Source organism: Hyperolius riggenbachi, chromosome 1, assembly GCF_040937935.1.
Source record: "Hyperolius riggenbachi isolate aHypRig1 chromosome 1, aHypRig1.pri, whole genome shotgun sequence".
Taxonomy (NCBI): domain Eukaryota; kingdom Metazoa; phylum Chordata; class Amphibia; order Anura; family Hyperoliidae; genus Hyperolius; species Hyperolius riggenbachi.
This window is the reverse complement of record NC_090646.1, coordinates 93,747,686-93,766,226: the sequence shown is the minus strand read 5'-3', so window position 1 is coordinate 93,766,226 and position 18,541 is coordinate 93,747,686. Positions and strand designations below refer to the sequence as shown.

The 18,541-nt window shown below is 44.6% G+C and overlaps 1 protein-coding gene across 2 annotated transcripts in view; it reads right to left on the bottom strand.

The window, feature by feature from the left end:
- LOC137563882 (uncharacterized) overlaps positions 1 to 18,541 on the bottom strand; it is a 58,051-nt gene that overhangs the window by 15,324 nt on the left and 24,186 nt on the right. For both annotated transcript variants that reach the window (XM_068276938.1, XM_068276929.1), the window contains 4 exons: positions 13,805 to 13,961; positions 10,837 to 11,006; positions 6,922 to 7,075; positions 4,116 to 4,297 (listed from right to left, as the gene is read on the bottom strand). In XM_068276938.1, the coding sequence (XP_068133039.1) occupies positions 4,116 to 4,297; positions 6,922 to 7,075; positions 10,837 to 11,006; positions 13,805 to 13,961 (663 nt within the window). The remainder of the gene's footprint in view (positions 1 to 4,115; positions 4,298 to 6,921; positions 7,076 to 10,836; positions 11,007 to 13,804; positions 13,962 to 18,541) is intronic.

Here is an 18,541-nt window from a genome sequence, read left to right as displayed (position 1 = left end):
CTGAAATCACTCTAAAAACGCACAAATGTGAATGGGCCCTGAAAGGAAACCATAGATGATAAAAAATAAAAGAAATTATACATACCTGGGACTTCCTCCAGCCCCCTTCAGACTAATCGGTCCCTCGCCACCCTCCTCTGCCACCCAAATCTCCCACTATGGGTCCCAGTAAGTCAGCCAGCCAGGGTGTAGTGCGCAAGTGCAGCCCAGTTGTGCGCCCCAGTCAACGAGATCGTTCTGCGCCTGTGCAATATAACGGGGGAGCAGGCCTGGCCAGACTGCACCGACTGGCCCCAAATGGCCAAATTACCGGGACCCATAACAGAAGATACAGTTTGCTGAGGAGGACGGCGAGGGACCTATTAGCCTATAGGGGGCTGGAGGAAGCCCCAAATGTATACAGTACAGTAATTTCTTTTATTTTTTCACCTCAGGAACATTTTAAAGAGGAACTGTAGTCAAAATAACAATGAATAAAATAGCTTTTTTTTTTTTTTTTTTTTACAATTTCCATTTATAATTTCTTTAGTCAGTGTTTTGCCCATTGTAAAATCTTTCCTCTCCCTGAAATTTATCACAAGCGGTAACATCTTTAGTACTGGCAGGTGATCTCTGCGGAATGTTTACTGAGAGTTCTAAAGCCAGTAGAAAATACCTCTGGTCTTTCAGAATGCTCTGGGGAAGGTTTCCACGTAACAAACAGCCTAGGATAACCCTCAGTGGGAGGGTGGGGCTACATACAAATATACAGCAATATATAGCTGGTTTCTAATGCTGAAATCATGATATTTATGTAAAAGTGGGTGTCCTGTATAATTTACTGCATTCTACTATATATCGCGGCGGTTCCTCTTTAATTTGTGTAATAGCAGCTTCTGATTTGAGAGCGATGTTGGTGCTTTTCCCTGTCCCTTGTCTGCTTTCTATGCAGTCACATGGCCAACAACGGGCCCTTCCTTAGAAGAGGTTTGCAATGTCCTCTACAATTATGGTGCAGCGTTTAGAGCAGGCTTTCTCAACCAGGGTTCCCTGGAACCCCAGGGTTCCTTGAGGACTCTGCAGGGGTTCCTTGGAATTTTCCCCCATCTTGGGGGAAGTATAATAGAGCACATAATAGGTAGTACTGTAACAAGAAGCACTAAATTGGGGCATCAGGAGACTGTATAATGAGTGGCAGTGTAATAGGGGTAGTGAAATAAACAGCCTCACCTACTTTTAAAGACCATGCCTTCTGCAAAATAAATGCAGGGGTTCCTCGAGACCAAAAAATTGTTTGCAGGGGTTCCTTGAGATCCAAAAGTTATTTGCAGGATTCCTCCAGGGTAAAAAGGTTGAGAAAGGCTGGTTTAGAGCTTTAAAGCAACATGAACTTCACACCTAGGTTTTCAACCCTTAAATGTCACCTGAAGTGAGCGGGATATAGACGCTGACATATTTATTTGCTTTTTAACAATACAAATTGCTTGGCTGTCCTGCCGACCTCTAAGGGCTCATTCACACTACACAACGCAAGCACGAACACAATTTCTTGCTTGCGTTGGCATCGCACGGTCAACGCACGGAATGCACGTCGGGGAGCGCTAGAGCGCAGGCGCCGGCAGCCGTACCCGTCGGGAAACGTGTGCGTCATGCGATTTTATGTCCCCAGAAGCGTTACATCGTAACGCATGGGAACGCACACCTGTAGTGTGAATGGTAACATGAAAGTCTATGGACTTTCACGTTGCCATGTGGATCGTACACTATGTGCGTTGCGTCAAAACTGACAGCGCAGCACATAGTGTGAATGAGCCCTAATACTTTTAGCTATAGACCCTGAACAAGCATACAGATGAGAGGTTTCTTAAGGTGGCCATACACTGATAGATTTGCAGTAGATTCGACCATTAGATTTTTGTCAGATGCCTGTCAAGTCGCATCTGACAGGAATCTATCTGATGTGTGCCACACACTAGGAACAGATTTACAATAGATTTCAAAATAAAATATATTGGAAATCTATTGAAAATCGATCTAAATGCATTACTGCACCATTAGATCCAATGCAACTGTATGGGCCATCAATCTGCTGCCAGCAGCAGATCGACCTAGATTTTCCATCCGGTCAGATAAAATCGAATTGATCAGACGATTCTATAGAATCGATTTGTGATCGAGCGATTCTACTGAAGTCTGACTGAATTAGCTGCATGCTTCTTTCAATGTGTGCTTCAGACACTACTGCAGCCAAAGAGATCAGCAGGATGCCAGGCAATTAGTATTGTCTAGGGCTGGGTCAGATGGGTCCTCGGGCACATCGCATTTAACCAATGCTAAATGCTTCCCTGCAACATCTGTTGCATCGTCGATCGGGCTTGCTCTTAATGGCAATGATTTTCATCCACGCCTGATATATGGTCACCTTATTTGCATTTATGAAGATGCTTCTATGCAAACAATCAGATTCCTATTCTATTAAACAGATCACAATAGGAAACTGGTTTACTGTACAGTTTTTGTTCAAAATGATCAGTTAATATTTGCATGATTGTTTGCATACAAGCATCTGCATAAATACACTTAAAAGGACGCTGAGCAGTAAAAATAAGCAAAATTGGTACTTACCTAGGGCCTTCTCCAGCCCACCGTAGGTCGAGAGGTCCCCCGGGGTCCTCCTGGCTCCTCTCCTGGTCCCTCCGCCGCATATCGTACGCTCTTCGTCATCATCGCGGCCGGTGTGACAGTACTGCACATGTGCGATTAAACCGCGCATGCGCAGTACTGTCAGGCCAGCCGCCGTGCAGCGGCCGGCATGATGACGAAGAGCGTCACTGTTAAGGAAGTGCCGGTGCGGTATGCAGCGGAGACCGGGAGAGGAGCCAGGAGGACGCCGTGGGACCTACGGTGGGCCGTGGGACCTACGGTGGGCTGAAGGAAGCCCCAGGTAAGTACCTATTACGTTTATTTTTACTGCTCGGGGTCCCATTAAGTCTGTGCTTTTGGAGTTCCTGTATACGATTTTCAATTGTTTTGTTAGTAGGAGGGCTACCTAGCCTCTCTATTAGCAATCTTGACCCAGCATGGTTTTGCAAGTAATATCAGCTGATCACGGCTAAACTGCAAACCGCGGGAGGACGGCAAGGGATTGACACGTGTTTATGCTGCTGGAGGAAACCGCAGGTGAGTATCAAATCTTTATATGACAGCTCTGGTTTACTTTAACCATTTCGCGACCAGCACCCTCTGGCCCCATAAACCGCCGTTTCCCGACGAATCGCCGCTAAAATCCACCGCTCCCGACAAACACGCCGCTCTGCCCCCGCCGCAGGCTGCTCTCTCTGCCATCGGTATGACGGCAGAGTGCTGTGCGCCGGTCAGGAGCCGCTTTCATTGGCTGCGGGCGGTGGCGCGCGGTCAATGGGACGTAGAGTTTACGTCAGGTCAGAACCGCAGCGCCCCCTGCCCGCCGTAGATTTATACTGCGGCGGTCCGCAGTAGGTTAAAGAGAAACCGTGACCAAGAATAGATCATCAGGGGGCTCTGTATGGCTGATATTGTGGTGAAACCCCTTCCACAGGAAACTCTGAGGACCATGGTCCTGGCAGTTTCCTGTCTGTGAACCTTGTTGCATTGTGGGATATAACAGCTGTCTACAGCTGTTTCCAACTGCCAAAAAAGCAAGCAGCAGCTACTTCCAGTGACATAGTTTGCCAGCAGTAAAAATGTCACCATGTGATAAATGTCAGAATGTAAATCAGGGAGAGGAAAGCTTTTACAATCTACAAACACTGACTAAATCATTTATACATAAATTATTGTAAAAATGAAGGACTTTTTTATTACATTATTTTCACTGGAGTTCCTCTTTAAGGCATCTTGAAAAATACAGCAGGAGTCATCATCAATGCATTAATAAAAGAGCTGATACTACTTGCAAGACAGTGCTGGGTCAAGATTTCTTGTTTTTTGACTGGACCTCTGGGTGGAGTTTCCACGACCAGAGCATGCCGCATTGAAATGGATTGAGTGCTGCCTACATTCCTTTGCTCTCTAGCATCTCAATTAGCAGCTGTCATTATCCTATTGGCACAACGCTGTCATTTGCATTGTACCCAAATGTTTCCAAAGTGTCTTACCAGTAACTGTAACCTAGACAGCAGCTGTAGATCATGCAGTCCATGCAGAAAAGGAAACCGTTCACTAATAGACTGACAGATGTCCATTTTGCTCTGTTCAAAAAAGTTCTTCAGATCATTGGGGTTGCTGAACACTGGGTATTGTTGGCCATTGAACAGTCCAGCATGCTCTGAACTAGGCTCTGTGAGGAGAAAGAACAGAATAAACCATATGCATAGGCTAATAATAATAATAAAATCAGCCCCGAGTCATGAAACTAGGGTCATTCTTCCCACCTCCACTGGGATAAAGAAAGAGGCCTCTCTCTGCAAAAGAAGATATTTCTTTACCCTGAAGCACAAGTACAAACCTGAAGGTCGTCCAGTAAAACCCCAGAGGTTCTTCCCAGAGAGGCTCGTACACACTCACAAATTATGTAGTCCGTCAGGGTTCTTGACCTGATCCCCTTGGACGACATCGCTGGCCCAGGCTGCAAACGCATGTCAGCTGTGTAGCTGACAACACGCTGTGTTGCTATGCGGGAGGAGGGGGGGGCGGGGACGACTACAAGCGGCACATGCATGACATCACACAGTGGGCAGGGAAGCGGCGCAAACAATTGGATAAGCATCGTTGGGGTTGAGTTGATCTGCCCGGCGGATCACTCACAATTTGGGGGTTGCCAGCTGCCGTACACATGCCCGATTGTCATTATCGGCTGCCTCAGCTGACTTAAAGGAATACTGAAGGGGGTCGGGGGAAAATGAGTTGAACTTACCCGGGGCTTCGAATGCTCCCCCGCAGACATCCTGTGCCCGCGCAGCCACTCACCGATGCTCCGGCCCCGGTTCACGTCCGGAATATCAGACTTTAAAGTTTAAAAATCACTGCGCCTGCGTTGCCGTGTCCTCGCTCCCGCTGATGTCACCAGGAGCGTACTGCGCAGGCACAGACCATACTGTGCCTGCACAGTACACTCCTGGTGACATCAGCGGGAGCGAGGACACGTCAACGCAGAGGTTTTCAGACTTTAAAGCCTGAAATTCCCGACTGAACCTGAGGCGGGGCCGGAGCATCGGTGAGTGGCTGCGCGGGCACAGGAGGTCTGTGGGGGACCATTAGAAACACCGGGTAAGTTTAACTCATTTTCTTCCGACCCCCCATACAGTATTTCTTTAAGTCAGGAGTGTGTATGAGGCTAAGAGTACAGAGAGAGCCCATGGACCTTATGGGGCTGGAGGAAGCCCCAGGTAAGTAAAAATACTGCCATTATCTCCATCGCAGGTTCTCTTTAAAGAGAATCTGTATTCTAAAATTCTTACAATAAAAAGCATACCATTCTATTCATTAGGTTCTCCTGGGCCCCTCTGTGCTGTTTCTGCCACTCCCTGCTGCAATCCTGGCTTGTAATTGCCAGTTTAAGGCAGTGTTTACAAACAAAAGACATGGCATGTGATAGGCTGAGAGAAGCTCAGTCAGAGCCTGCAGGGGGCCTGGAGAGGGCGTGTATAGCTTCTATCCTATCACAAGCAGAGCTGCACATTCCAGCCTGAGTCAGACAAAGCCGTCAGAGGAAAGAAGATTAGATTATATAACAGAAATACAGACACAGTGCAACTAGGAAAGGCTGCAGTAATCCAGACCACATTAGAACAGGTATAGGAACTTATCGGATAGAAGAAATAAGGCTGAAAATTTTGTTACAGAGTCTCTTTAAGACTATTGGAAAAGCTTCTCAGCCAATTTAGGGTCACATATTGTGCTAATTGCTTCTGCAGCACAAATACACAGGAGCTGAAAACTGAATGCAACAGACATCCATTCCACATATTGCAATACGTCTCCTATGTCCTCCCTCTCTTTCGTGTTACCCAATACTTTGGGAACAATTATGTAGTATGACTTATGACCTGGCTTACCTGCAGACAGGGGAAGAAAAGAGTCATAGACAAATGATCATTGCGTGAAGAGAAGAATGGAAGTCCTCTGAAACCAGGCCGCACCTGCTATATTATTATTTATTGGATTCATAGAGCACCAACACATTACTCAGCACTGGACAATAAATAGGAGTTCAGACATTGATAAATAGGGGTGACAAGATACCAGATCATGCGCTGGAGAAGTGGTCATAGAGACCAAGTAATTCAAGTTCATGTCAGTCTCATATAGAGGGGTGGGTGGGGGGGAAGGAAGGACCTTGCCAAAAGCTTACAGTCTAAAGGGAGGGGGTAGGAGCACCGAAGGTGCTAGGCATAGAGTTAGGGCATTGGAGTGGGGGATGGGCCATCTAACGTATCATTACGTATGTCTCCTCAAGTTGCTACAACTCAAAGGCCTCAATTCACTAAGCTTTATCAAACACTTTATCAAACGTTTGCTAATTTACCTCATGGGTAAAATCTTATTTTGAATTCGCTAAGGTGTTATAGGTCTATTAAACGTTTTAGCGATAAAAATTTAAATATATAGCACCTTAGTGAATTCAACATTAGATTTTACCCATGAGGTAAATTATCAATGGTTTGATAAAAAGTGTTTGATAAAGCTTAGTGAATTGAGGCCAAAGGGGGAATAGTAAATATTATTATGAACCTGGCTGCTGTGTTCATGATAGATTGTAGGGGGACGATGCAGTTCAAAGGGAGGCTTGAAAGGAGAGTGCTGCAGTAGTCCAGGCGGGAGAGGATGAAGGCGTGGATGAGGCGTTTGGTGATGTCCAGGGGTCAGGAAGGGGCGGGCCTTGGAGATATTGCCATCTGCTTACATTATGCTGTAAAGAACTGGGAGGCTGCCCAACACTCACACCAAACAAGTAGAAATTACCTTGTAATATGTCCTGGAGGCATGGATATAGCCTGAGGTAACATTCCTGGAATATGTACTCAAAAATTACATTCAACTTCAAGTCCTTCTTTTCAATCAGAGATAGACATTCATATACGACTCTAGAGACTGGCCTCTTATCCGCCTGCAGTTTCTGTAAAACAGGTCACATTAGCAAAGCAAACAGCTACATGCAAAACTTGTGCTGTATAGGGGCCAACTGAACAAAAGAAAAATGCTAGTGGCCGTAAACGGCTGCCCGCTCTGGATTCAGCTGCTGGTTGGATCAATCGTGTGAGACGTGATACAAAAGCAGTATAAAACTGGATGAGGAGATCCGGTCGTTTGGACGTCAAATTGGGCGTGTGTATAGTCGGTCGTGCAGCTAAGACAGATTTTTACGGATCTGCTTGGCGGATCGTTCAAATCCAGTCTTATCAGCTTACCGACCGACTGTACACACGCCCGATTTGACGTCCAAACGACCGGACGTTCAAACTTTCACACGACCGGTCGATTGGAAAAATCCGACATGTGTATGTACCTTTAAGATGTCTGCCTTTTCAATGAGAGTCTTATTTTGTCTTACTTAAGGTGCGTACACACGCACTATTGTAACAAACAACGGGTCCAGGGCCGGGCCGAGGCATAGGCTGGAGAGGCTCCAGCCTCAGGGCGCAGTGTAGGAGGGGGCGCACAATTCATTCAGCTGTCATTCCTAATTGTGTATGAAGCAGAAAGAAATAAGAAAAGGGGATACATAGCAGTGACTGCAGGCCAGAGAACTAGATATTAAGGTGATGGGAGGATTGGGGGGCCCTGGGGAGCCTCTTAGTCTAATAGCAATCAGTGTGTGACGGCTGGGGTGGGAGGGATGGAGGGGCGCACTTTGGTGTCTCAGACTTGGGTGCTGGAGGACCTTGTCCCTGCTCTTAACGGGTCAGTCAGACCCTCCCGCTGGATCTGTCAAAAACGGTCTTTATCAGTCTGCCGACAGCATGTACACACGTCCTACTGTCGGCAGAATGTTCGCCCAGCGGGATGGTCTGACGGAGCCGTCCTTTGTTATAATAGTGCGTGTGTACGCACCTTTACAGTACACTTTGAATCAGCAAACAATACATGGTGTGCATGTTTACTTGTATATATGTGACTAGTAAAGACAATGAGATGCTAATCATTTCCAGCTGATGCCAATTGTATGTAAATATATCCAGCTTGGAAATGGTTTAAATCTAGCAGTGGTATAAAATTAGCATCAATTAGCATTTCATTAGCCATTGCTAATAAGTGCTGGGTGCCAAGCAGCAGCATTTATATGCCTAATACACACAATACTTTTTTTCGGGCGATTTTCCAAACCGATCGTGCTTTTTCCGATCGATTCTCTTATCTTCTGCTCGTTTTTCTTATCTTTTTCCATTCACTTCTATGAGAAATCGAGCGCAGAATCGATTGGAAGGAATATCTGACATGATGGGAATTATCGGATCCATCTATCACCCGGAAAAACGTAACGTGTGTACCCAGCATTAGGCTTGGTTTAGAGGGATGGTTACGCGGTGGTAAGCGATGTCCGTGGTGCTTGTCGTTTGAACACTGTCCACTCAGATGAATGGACAGACGATGATATGATAGTTTACCTGCGTTTGCGCAAACTCAGCATTTTCCCCGTCGTCTGACCAACGCACACCCGATCCTGGACACAACAGGTTGCTTTCAAGAGAACCCGAGGTGGGTTCTAAGAATCCAATTAGCACACAGAGGCTGGATCTGCATATAATACCCAGCCTCTGTTGCTATACCGTTTTCCCCCAGGACCCCCCTGCGCTCTGCTGTCCCCCATAAATCAATCGCTGTGCTGGTGACATGCAGCGTTGAACTCTGAAATGTCAGTCTCTGCCGCTACCCCGCCTCCTCCATAGCGCCGCTCCCTGCCTGCGTCCCTTTCCTCCCTGCTGATTGGAGGGAAGGGACGCGGGCGGGGACCGGCGCTATGGAGGAGGCGGGGGGAGCGGCAGAGACTGACATTTCAGAGGTCAACAGCCGGCTGGTGACACGCTGCATGCCGCCAGCACAGTGATTGATTTATGAATCAGAATCAGAATCTTTATTTTCGCCAAGCACGACTGGGTCGTGCCCGGAATTGGTTTTGGAACGTACAGGATGCAAGTAGTATAGGGCACACAGAATACATCAGAAGGATCAACAACACTATATCACACATTACATACAGAGAAAGCATACAATCGAAAAAAACGCGCAATTCTTCTATAATTACAAAATCACGTTATAGTGGGGAGTGCGTGGAGAGAGTTCAGTGAGTTCACAGCTGAGGGGAAGAAGCTGTTTCTGTGTCTGGTGGTCCTGGCGCAGATGGACCGATACCTCCGGCCCAAAGGGAGCTGGCTGAATAACCGGTTTCCTGGGTGTGAGGGGTCATTTGCAATCCTCAAAGCTCTGGAGCGCAGCCTTGAGTGGTAGAGGAGGTCCAGAGCAGGTAGCGGTTTACCGATGATTCTCTCTGCTGATCTGATGACTCTCTGTAATTTGTGTCTGTTATGGGGGACAGCAGAGCGCAGGGGAGAGACTGGGGCAAACAGTATAGGAACAGAGGCTGGTCATTATATGCAGATCCAGCCTCTGTGTGCTAATTGGATTCTTAGAACCCACCTCGGGTTCTCTTTCAGAATAGTCTACCGCCACCCTCTCGTGACCCCCTGCAAGGGGCAAAACACTGCACACCGCAAAGTGCAGCTGAAAGCCGACAAATGGAATGAGATGCAAGGCTGTTGTGAGTGGCTGGTTCGGACGCCCATCTGAACCAAGCCTGAGGCCTGGAACCCACTGAAATCAGCAAACGCAAAACGCAACCGCTAGCGTTTTGTCTGAGCGGTTTGCAAGCGGATTCATGCGCGTTTTTGGTTGTGTTTTGCAACATTGTATTTTTTTGCCCAGCGGGTGCGTAGCGTTTTGCGTTTTTATCCTGATTGGTCCTGTGAATTATTTTTCATTTTGTTACAGTGTGCTGAACCGCAAAACGCTAGCAAAACCGCTCAGTTTAGGTTTTGCTGAGCGTTTCTGCTAGCGTTTCAATACTTTACATTGAAGCGCTAATGCTCCCAAAATGCTGCAGGTCCTGCGTTTGCGTTTCTGGGAAACGCAAACGCTCCTGTGGAAGTTGCCCCATCCATTAACATTAGCCCAGCGTTTTGGCAAACTGCTAGCGTATCGCAGTGCTGCCAAAAGCGCTCCTGTGGGTTCCAGCCCTTAAGGTGGCCATACACTTATACATTCGACCATCAGATAGATTTTTGTCAAATGCCTGTAAAGTCAAATCTGACAGGAATCTGATGCGTGCCACACTCTAGGAACAGATTTCCAATAGATATAACAAAATCTATTGGAAATAGATCTAAATGCATTATTGGACCATTAGATCGAATGCAACTCTATGGGCCCTCGATCTGCTGCCAGCAGCCCATCGACCTAGATTTTCCATCCAGTCAGATAGATCAAATCGATCGAAATCGACCGCAAAACGTTCGATTGGGTGATTCGATAGAATCGATTTCCGATCGATCGATGGCTAAAATCGACCAGTGTATGGGCCCCTTTAGTGTGGTTGTGTCGTAGCTGCACTGAATTCATCTCCGAATTCAGCATGTTCTATTTTCTTGCATTCAGAAAACTGCAATTATGCTACAGTCGCGGTACAAATGCATTAGAACTGGAGTATGAATGTAGTATAACAATGACACAAACTCAATGCATTTATACACTGATGCTACTAGGTTCGCTTGTGTGAATGGAGTTTTATTCTTCTTGTAAAAAATATGGGGAAAATGATGATGCCAGTGAAGACATCTGAGAACCAATCAGAAACAGGAAAGACATGAGCATAAAAATACTCACCAGAGACTCCGTTTCAGAGAGGAGCGTCAGATCCTGGAGTCCGTGCACAAATGGGAAAATGTGCTTTATTGCTAAACAAATCTTCACCTTATCCTGAGCAAATATGATCCGGTCTTTATCGACGTCAGTAGTGACTTCTGTCTTGTTCTGGAATTTTCCATGCCTAAAATCTGGAAGAGTAATCATACAACATACGTTTTAAAGCCCAATTCTAGGCTCAGCGCTAAACAATCCATATGAAAAGACTTGTCATTTACGCACACTGATATTGCAAACGACCAACTCATTCAAAATACAATGTGCAAGCAGAAACAGCACCATGCAAGACATGCATGCATTCAATAGAACAATGTCATTCAAATGACAATTGTACACATGTGGCTGACTGCACGACATCTGCCTGTCGTCTGAGTTAAACCGCCAGACACCGTTTGGCTACATTTTTGCACACAACTGCGTCTAAATCAATCGTTTGTTTCAAAGGACTTTAGTTCAGAGTGTATGAGGCTTTAGCCCAGGCCTGGGCAAACTTTGCACGGCCGGGCTGCATTCTTAGCATGCCTGGCCTCCTCCTCTCTCCTTTTCCCCCCCACCCTCCCTGCACATCCACGAGCGGGTGATTAGCGGGGGTTAACTCACCTACATAGCGCTTCCAAAGTTGCGCCTCCATTGTAACAGGCCATCACGTGACACGCGTCACATGATACAACAGCGTACCACAAGCTGGCAGTCAGCATGCAATACGCTGGCGTGTCATGTGAAGCATGTCACTATGGGGACGCGACGCAGAGAGCGCTATGTAGGCAATAAACTAATGAAATAAACGATTGTATCTATCTTCCTTCTCCTAAAAAGCCTTTTTTAGATATTCCATAGTTTTATTTTTAAATCTACTTTTTAAGTTTTAACTGTTTTATTGTTTTTGCTCAATGACACATTCATTGAAGGATGCCAGAGCTAAAAATCTATAAACCATTGACCCTTTTATCTCTTTTCTGCTCTCAGAAGCCATTTTCTGCTAGGAAAGAGTTTTATAGTTGGAATATCTTATCAGAGAGGGTCACAATGTAGTCACTTCCTGTCAGGAATGAGTCAGCTAATTACATACCTGATCTTTAACTCTTTCAGGCAGAAAATGAAAAAAAAAAAAATGAACACAGCCTAGTTATTTGTGTGCTTGGCATTGTACATACACATGTCTATCTCATCATGTTACGTCACCTCGGGTATCCTTTAGGGCTCTTTCACACTAAGACGTTGCGTTTGATGCGACATTAAGGTCGCATAACGTGCCCCTAACGCAACGCATGTTAGCTTTGAAGTTGGATGTTATATTGAACTGCGTTATGCGTCTCTTGATGCGTACATTTTGACGCCTACTCATCGAACAAAAACTGCGCATGCGTCACATTTAAAAAAAAAAAATTACTGAGCATGTGCGAACAGTCCAACGTAGCTAATAACGCAGACAACGCACAGCATGCAGCACTTTCTACATATTGCTACAAGTTACACACAACGCAAAGTGAGCACTGTGAATGTGACACATACTTTGTGCTGCTGTGCGTTAGCCTGCGTTATTACTTTGTATAACGTGCGGCTGTAACGTCGCACTGTGAAAGCAGCCTTAATGTCAAAATGGGTAAGACAAAAGATTTAAGTGACTTTGAATGAAGGATGATCATTGGTGCATGAAGAGCTAGTTCTAGAATCTCTGAACCAACGACTCTTTTTAGAATTTTTTACGCCCAACAGTATCTCAGGTGTTCAAAGAGTGGCAGTTGTTGGAAAAAAGCAAACAAAAAAAAAACCTTCAAGCGATAAGGACTATTCTGGTCAAAAAAGGCTGGTGAACAAGAGAGCTGAATGGCAAGTAGTTCACAGCAACAGAAGGGCAACAACAGACAAATTACAGCTGAATTCAATGCAGGTGCATCAGAAACCATATCCCAGCGCACCAAAAGATGGACTTTGAAAAGGATGGGCTTTAGCAGCTGGAGACCATCAAGAGTGCCTCTGGGATCACAGAAAAATAGGACAAGATGCCTTTTGTGGGCCCTTGCCACCGTGCTCAAATCAGGCCAGAAACCCACTAGGAGTGATTTCTAATCGCCAGTGATTTGAAAAAGCCTTTGCTAATGCATTGCTATGGGGGATTTTTATAAAATGACATCACTCAAGTGGGATAACACCCATAGCATTATATTAGCAAGAGCTTTTCAAATCGCAAAGCGCTCAGAAAAATCGCTCCTAGTGGGCTTCTGGCCTCAATTTGGTTTGAAGAACATCAGAGTTTAACCTGCTTCCATGGCCAGCTCTGACCCCTGACCTCAATTCTATTGATCAGTCAAAAGATCACTTCAAAGCTTGGAAACGCCACCATCCAATCTGACCCAACTTAGAGCTGCCATTATGTCAGCGTGGGCCAACATTCCTCAGCAACGGTATCAGCATTTTGTTGAGTCCATGCCAAGAAGAATATCAGCTGTGATCAGAGCTAAAGAAAGGCCCTTTCCGGTAGAGCGATTGCGATTGCTGAATCGCAAAATCACACAAGGACCAACTTGTTATAAGTGGGTGTCTCTAATTTTTTGCTGGTGTATATTTTTGTAGGTCAACACTTTGATACCATGAAGAGTAGTCAATGTACAGCTTGTATAACTGTGTACATTTGCTGTAGCATCAAACACACAGCCATTAATGTCTAAATAGCTGGCAACAAAAGTGAGTACACCCCAAAATGAAGAATGTCAAAATCTGCCCAATTAGACATTTTCCCCCTCTATGGGCTCATGTTACTCATTAGTGTTACAAGGTCTCAGGTGTGAGTGGGGAGCAGACATGTTCAGTTTTGTTGTCACTCTCACACACTCTTTTACTGGTCACGGGAAGTTCAACATGGCACCTCATGGCACAAAACTTGAGGATATTAAGAAAAAAAAAGCACAACTTGTTGCTCTACATTTACCTCTATACACAGGCTTTAGGTTAGGATACTTCTTCAGATTGGGCTTCTGGAACAAATGTTCAAAGAAAGTTTGTAGTGAAAAGGACTTTTCCTCTATGCAACACAGACTGTCGTACACAACTTGATCGTCAGACCTTGCATGATCTGCCTGTAACTCCTGTAGAAAAAGACAAAATGCTATCAGCAAATGGAGGCTGGTCTCCTAGGACAAGAAAAGAACTGGAACTGCAATACAGAAGTCATGGCAGCAAGCATTGGATGTCATTATGTGTCAGGAGAACAGTATATTAGGTCATGAAAAGAATGTAAAGGGAAATATTTGTTTGTATGGTCTGGAAAATAGGTGGGACAAAGGAAGAGACTTGATTGAAAAGCAAAGCATAACAATTTGAATTTAACTGTCAGGTAAACCAGGAGGCAGTGAAGAAAGAAGAAATCAGAAGAAAGGAGCAGCAAGTGAGGTGCGTTCAGATGGACACAGAAGTCTAGTTACAGAATTCTTCATTATTATCATTGTGTTTACAAAGCGCCACCCTGTGCTCAGACAAAACAGGTGACCGCCACCGGAGAAAAACAACAATCGTCTGTTAGCTACTTCCAATTGACATGCTATTTATTAAAAAAATAACTAAATCTGTACATAGAGTACTCACATAGAGGGCCCTTATGACAGGGATCCTTCAGTAGATAAACAGCATATAGTGCACCTCCACTGCACACAAACAACAGGTACAGTCATGGAGTAATGCCCAGTCTCCAAAACAGGACCAGTTTTGGCATTCTGCCGTCGTCACTCCTGGCGACGGATGAACGCCGAAACCAGAGGCAAGTCTGATGGATGGTGGAAGGGAGTTCCAAAGGGTGGGGGTGGCACTTGAGAACTACTGCAGGCGTGCTTGGGAATGGGATCATGACCTAAGCAGAGTTATCATTAGATCACCACATATGAGGATAGTGTGGCTGAGGTAAGGAATTACTCAGGTCCATACTAGGAGTATTGGTGGTATTTTGTTATAAGAAAGGAGTATTTTAGAGATAGTGGTAAGCGATAATGGCAGTTTATTAGATGTGCTGGATAATTAAAATGAAGAAGTGGCATCCTTGATGCAGAATAACTGGAAAAACTGGAATGTATTGAGTGCTTCCTTCTAAGAGATGCAGATGTATGAATTGTCATGGAAAGAGTACATGCACATGCACTGACAGCCTGTTAATGAATGGGCTGGTCTTCACTGTATGCGTGATTTTCATGCGCAAAGAAAAACCTGACGGCTGCTTTTTTTTTTTATGGATGCTGCCTGCATTTTGCATTTAATGCAGCTCTATGGAGACATTTTTGCACTGCTTTTGCTTTAACGCATTCCCTCCCAAAATTTGTGTCTCGAGTAGGGAAGGGATTCTGCTGGTATGTGTTGTAAAGGCACAGGTTACTCTTCAATATTAAAGTGGATCTGAGCTCTTGCACAGGACAGAAGGAAAACAAAGAGAAATGCAACCTGTATGTATTTAGAGAGTTTAGCCTGTCTAATTCCCCCTCATCTGTGTCTAATCACCACTGTAATTTGATCTCAGCTACAGTAAGTCCGCTGGCTGCCTCAGCAGAGCAGCTAATTAGTAAACACAGGATGTTAACCCTATGTCTGCTTCCAAGAAAGCAGGACGTAGACACACTGCAGATTTATTGCAGGATCTGTATCAGCTGTAACAAAAATGTTTTTCTTTAAAGGTTATTCTGCTGTTGCTTATCTTTTACAGCAGAGAGGAAGTTCTGAGTTTAGGCCCGCTTTAAAAGACACCCGAGGTGAAAATAAACTAATGAAATAAACAATTGTATCTATCCTCCTTCTCCTAAAAATGAATTTTTTAAGATATTCCACAGTTTTATTTTATACTAGCTGATTGCCCGGCGTTGCCCGGGTATGTATTTGGCTGGTGTTGGCTCCGCCTACTTTTTCTAACCCTAACACACAATTACTCACTGACCAAGTTTGTGAGCTTTGCGGTCTTTGGTATCAATAATCTGCATTGAAATGAAACAAATCTGATTGGGTGTGTGTGGCTCCACCCCCTTTTCTGAATTTGAACCCCAGTCACCCAATAACCAACTGTACCAGGTTTGAGGCCTGTGCCATTAACAGTTCAAGAATGGTAGCAATTAAATATTCCCCTTGAAAAACAACAGGTGAAGTTTGATTCACTTTTGTAGGCTCCACCCACTTTTCTGAATATTAATTTCAGTCACCCAGTGACCAACTGTGCAAAGTTTAAAAACCCTGCCATTAACAGAATGGCTGCAGTTTACATTTTCTCAGTGAAATTTGTATTTGTCTTCACCCACTGATGACCCGGCGTTGCCCGGGTATGTATTTGACTGGTGTTGGCTCCGCCCACTTTCTAACCCTAACGCACAAACACTCAATGACCAAGTTTGTGAGCTTTGGGGTCCTTGGCATCAATAATTTGTATATTTCCATAGAAATTAAACAAATCAGATAGGCTGTTTGTGGCTCCACCCCTCTCCAGCATTTGAACCCCAGTCAACCAATGACCAACTGTAGCAGGTTTGAGGCATCTGCTATTAACAGTGTAAAAATGGCAGCAATTTAAATATTCCACTTGCAAATCAACAGGTGAATTTTGATTGGCTACTATAGGCTCCACCCACTTCCCTGAATATTAATCTCAGTCACTCAGTGACCATCTGGGCAAAGATTGGGAACCCTGAAATAAACAGAAGGGCTGCAGTTTACACTTTTCCAGTGAAATTTGTTTTTGACTCCGCCCACTTTTTGTAACCTGGACACAAAGTCTAAATGCCCAAGTTTGTGAGTTTTGGGGTCCTTGGCATCAATAATTTGTATTTTCCCATTAAATGAAACAAATCTGATTCACTGTTTGTGGCTCTGTCCCCTTTTCTGAATTTGAACCCCAGTGACCCAATGACCAACTGTGCCAGGTTTGAGGCTTGTGCCATTAACAGTGCAAAAATGGCAGCAATTTTAATATTCTCCTTGAAAAGTGACATGTGATTTTTGATTGGCATTTTTAGGCTCCACCCACTTTTCTGAATATTAATCCCAGTCACCCGGTAACCAGCTATGCTAAGTTTGAGAACCCTGCCATTAACAGTGAAGACGGGCTGCAGTTTACAATGTCCCAGAAAAATCTGTTTTTAACTCCACCCACTTTTTGTAACCTTAACACACAGTCACTACTCAATGACCAAGTTTGTGAGCTTTTGGGTTCCTGGCATCAAAATTGTGCTAATATAAGCAGTTTATTCAGCAAAGAAATCTGGCTGTTTTTGGCTCCGCCCCTTTACTGAATTTGAACCCCAAACACTTAAAGGGAACCTGAAGTGAGTAAAATTATTTAAAATAAACACATGACGTCGCTGCAAATGAATATTACATACTTACCTCACTGTCAGTTCCTCTCAGAAGCTCACCATTTTCTCCTTACAGTGATCACTTCCAGTTCTGACAATATTTTGTCAGAACTGAAATATACCAGTTGCTGTCAGTTATATATCAGCAGCTGTCAGTTACAACTGAATGTACAAGGTAATGTCCATGTTTCCCTATGGCTCAAGTGAGCGATATTACAGTTTAACAGTGTGATGAGCAGGAAGCTGTTATGGGGTAATGGCCATTTTTAAAATGGAGGACGGAGAATTCCATTGATCACAGTGGACAAATGGGACACGGGAGAGGAGAAAGAGATTGGGGAGTAGACTGCACGGGAGGTAAGTATGACCTGTGCATGTTTATTTTGACTTTTTATTTTCAGTTCAGGTTCTCTTTAACGACCGACTGTAGCAGGTTTGAGGCCTCTGCTATTAACAGTGCGAGAATGGCTGCAGTTTCAACATTCCCCTTGAAAATCAATAGGTGAATTTTGATTGGCTCTTGTAGGCTCCACCTACTTTTCCGAATATTAATTCTAGTCACCCAGTGACCAACTGTGTGAAGTTTGAGAACCCTGCCATTAACAGTGTAAGAAAAGCTGCAGTTTACATTTCCCCATGTAAAAAGTTAGTTGTTTTTGGCTCTGCCCACTATTTCTAATCTTGACATACAGTCACTTAATGACCAAGTTTATGAGCTTTGGCATCAATAAGTTGCATTTCACCATTGAAATTAAACAAATCTGATTGGCTGTTTTTGGCCCGCTCCTTTCAGAATTTAATCCCCAGTCTCCCAGTGACTGACTGTAGCAGATGTTAGGCCTCTGCCATTAACAGTGCATTAATGTCAGCAATGTAAATATTCCCGTTGAAAATCAAAAGGTGAATTTTGATTGGCTGCTGTAGGCTCCACCCACTTTTCTGAATATTAGTCCCAGTCACCCAGTGGCCAACTGTGTCACGTTTGAGAACCCTGCCAATAACAGAATGGCTGAAATCAATCTAACAAATCTGATTGGCTGTTTGTGGCTCCACCCCTATAGTGAATTTGGACCCCAGTCACCCAATGACTGACTGTATCAGGTTTGAGGCCTCTGCCACTAACAGTGTAAGAATGGTAGCAATGTGAATATTCCCCTTGAAAATCAATAGGTTCATTTTGATTGGCTGTTGTAGGCTCCACCCACATTTCTGAATATTCATCCCAGTCACCCAGTGGCCAATTGTGTAAAGTTTGGGAACCCTGCAATGTAAAAAATGAAGTTGTTGGCACTGCCCACTTTTTCTAACCTTGACATACAGTCACTCAATTATCAAGTTTATCAGCTTTG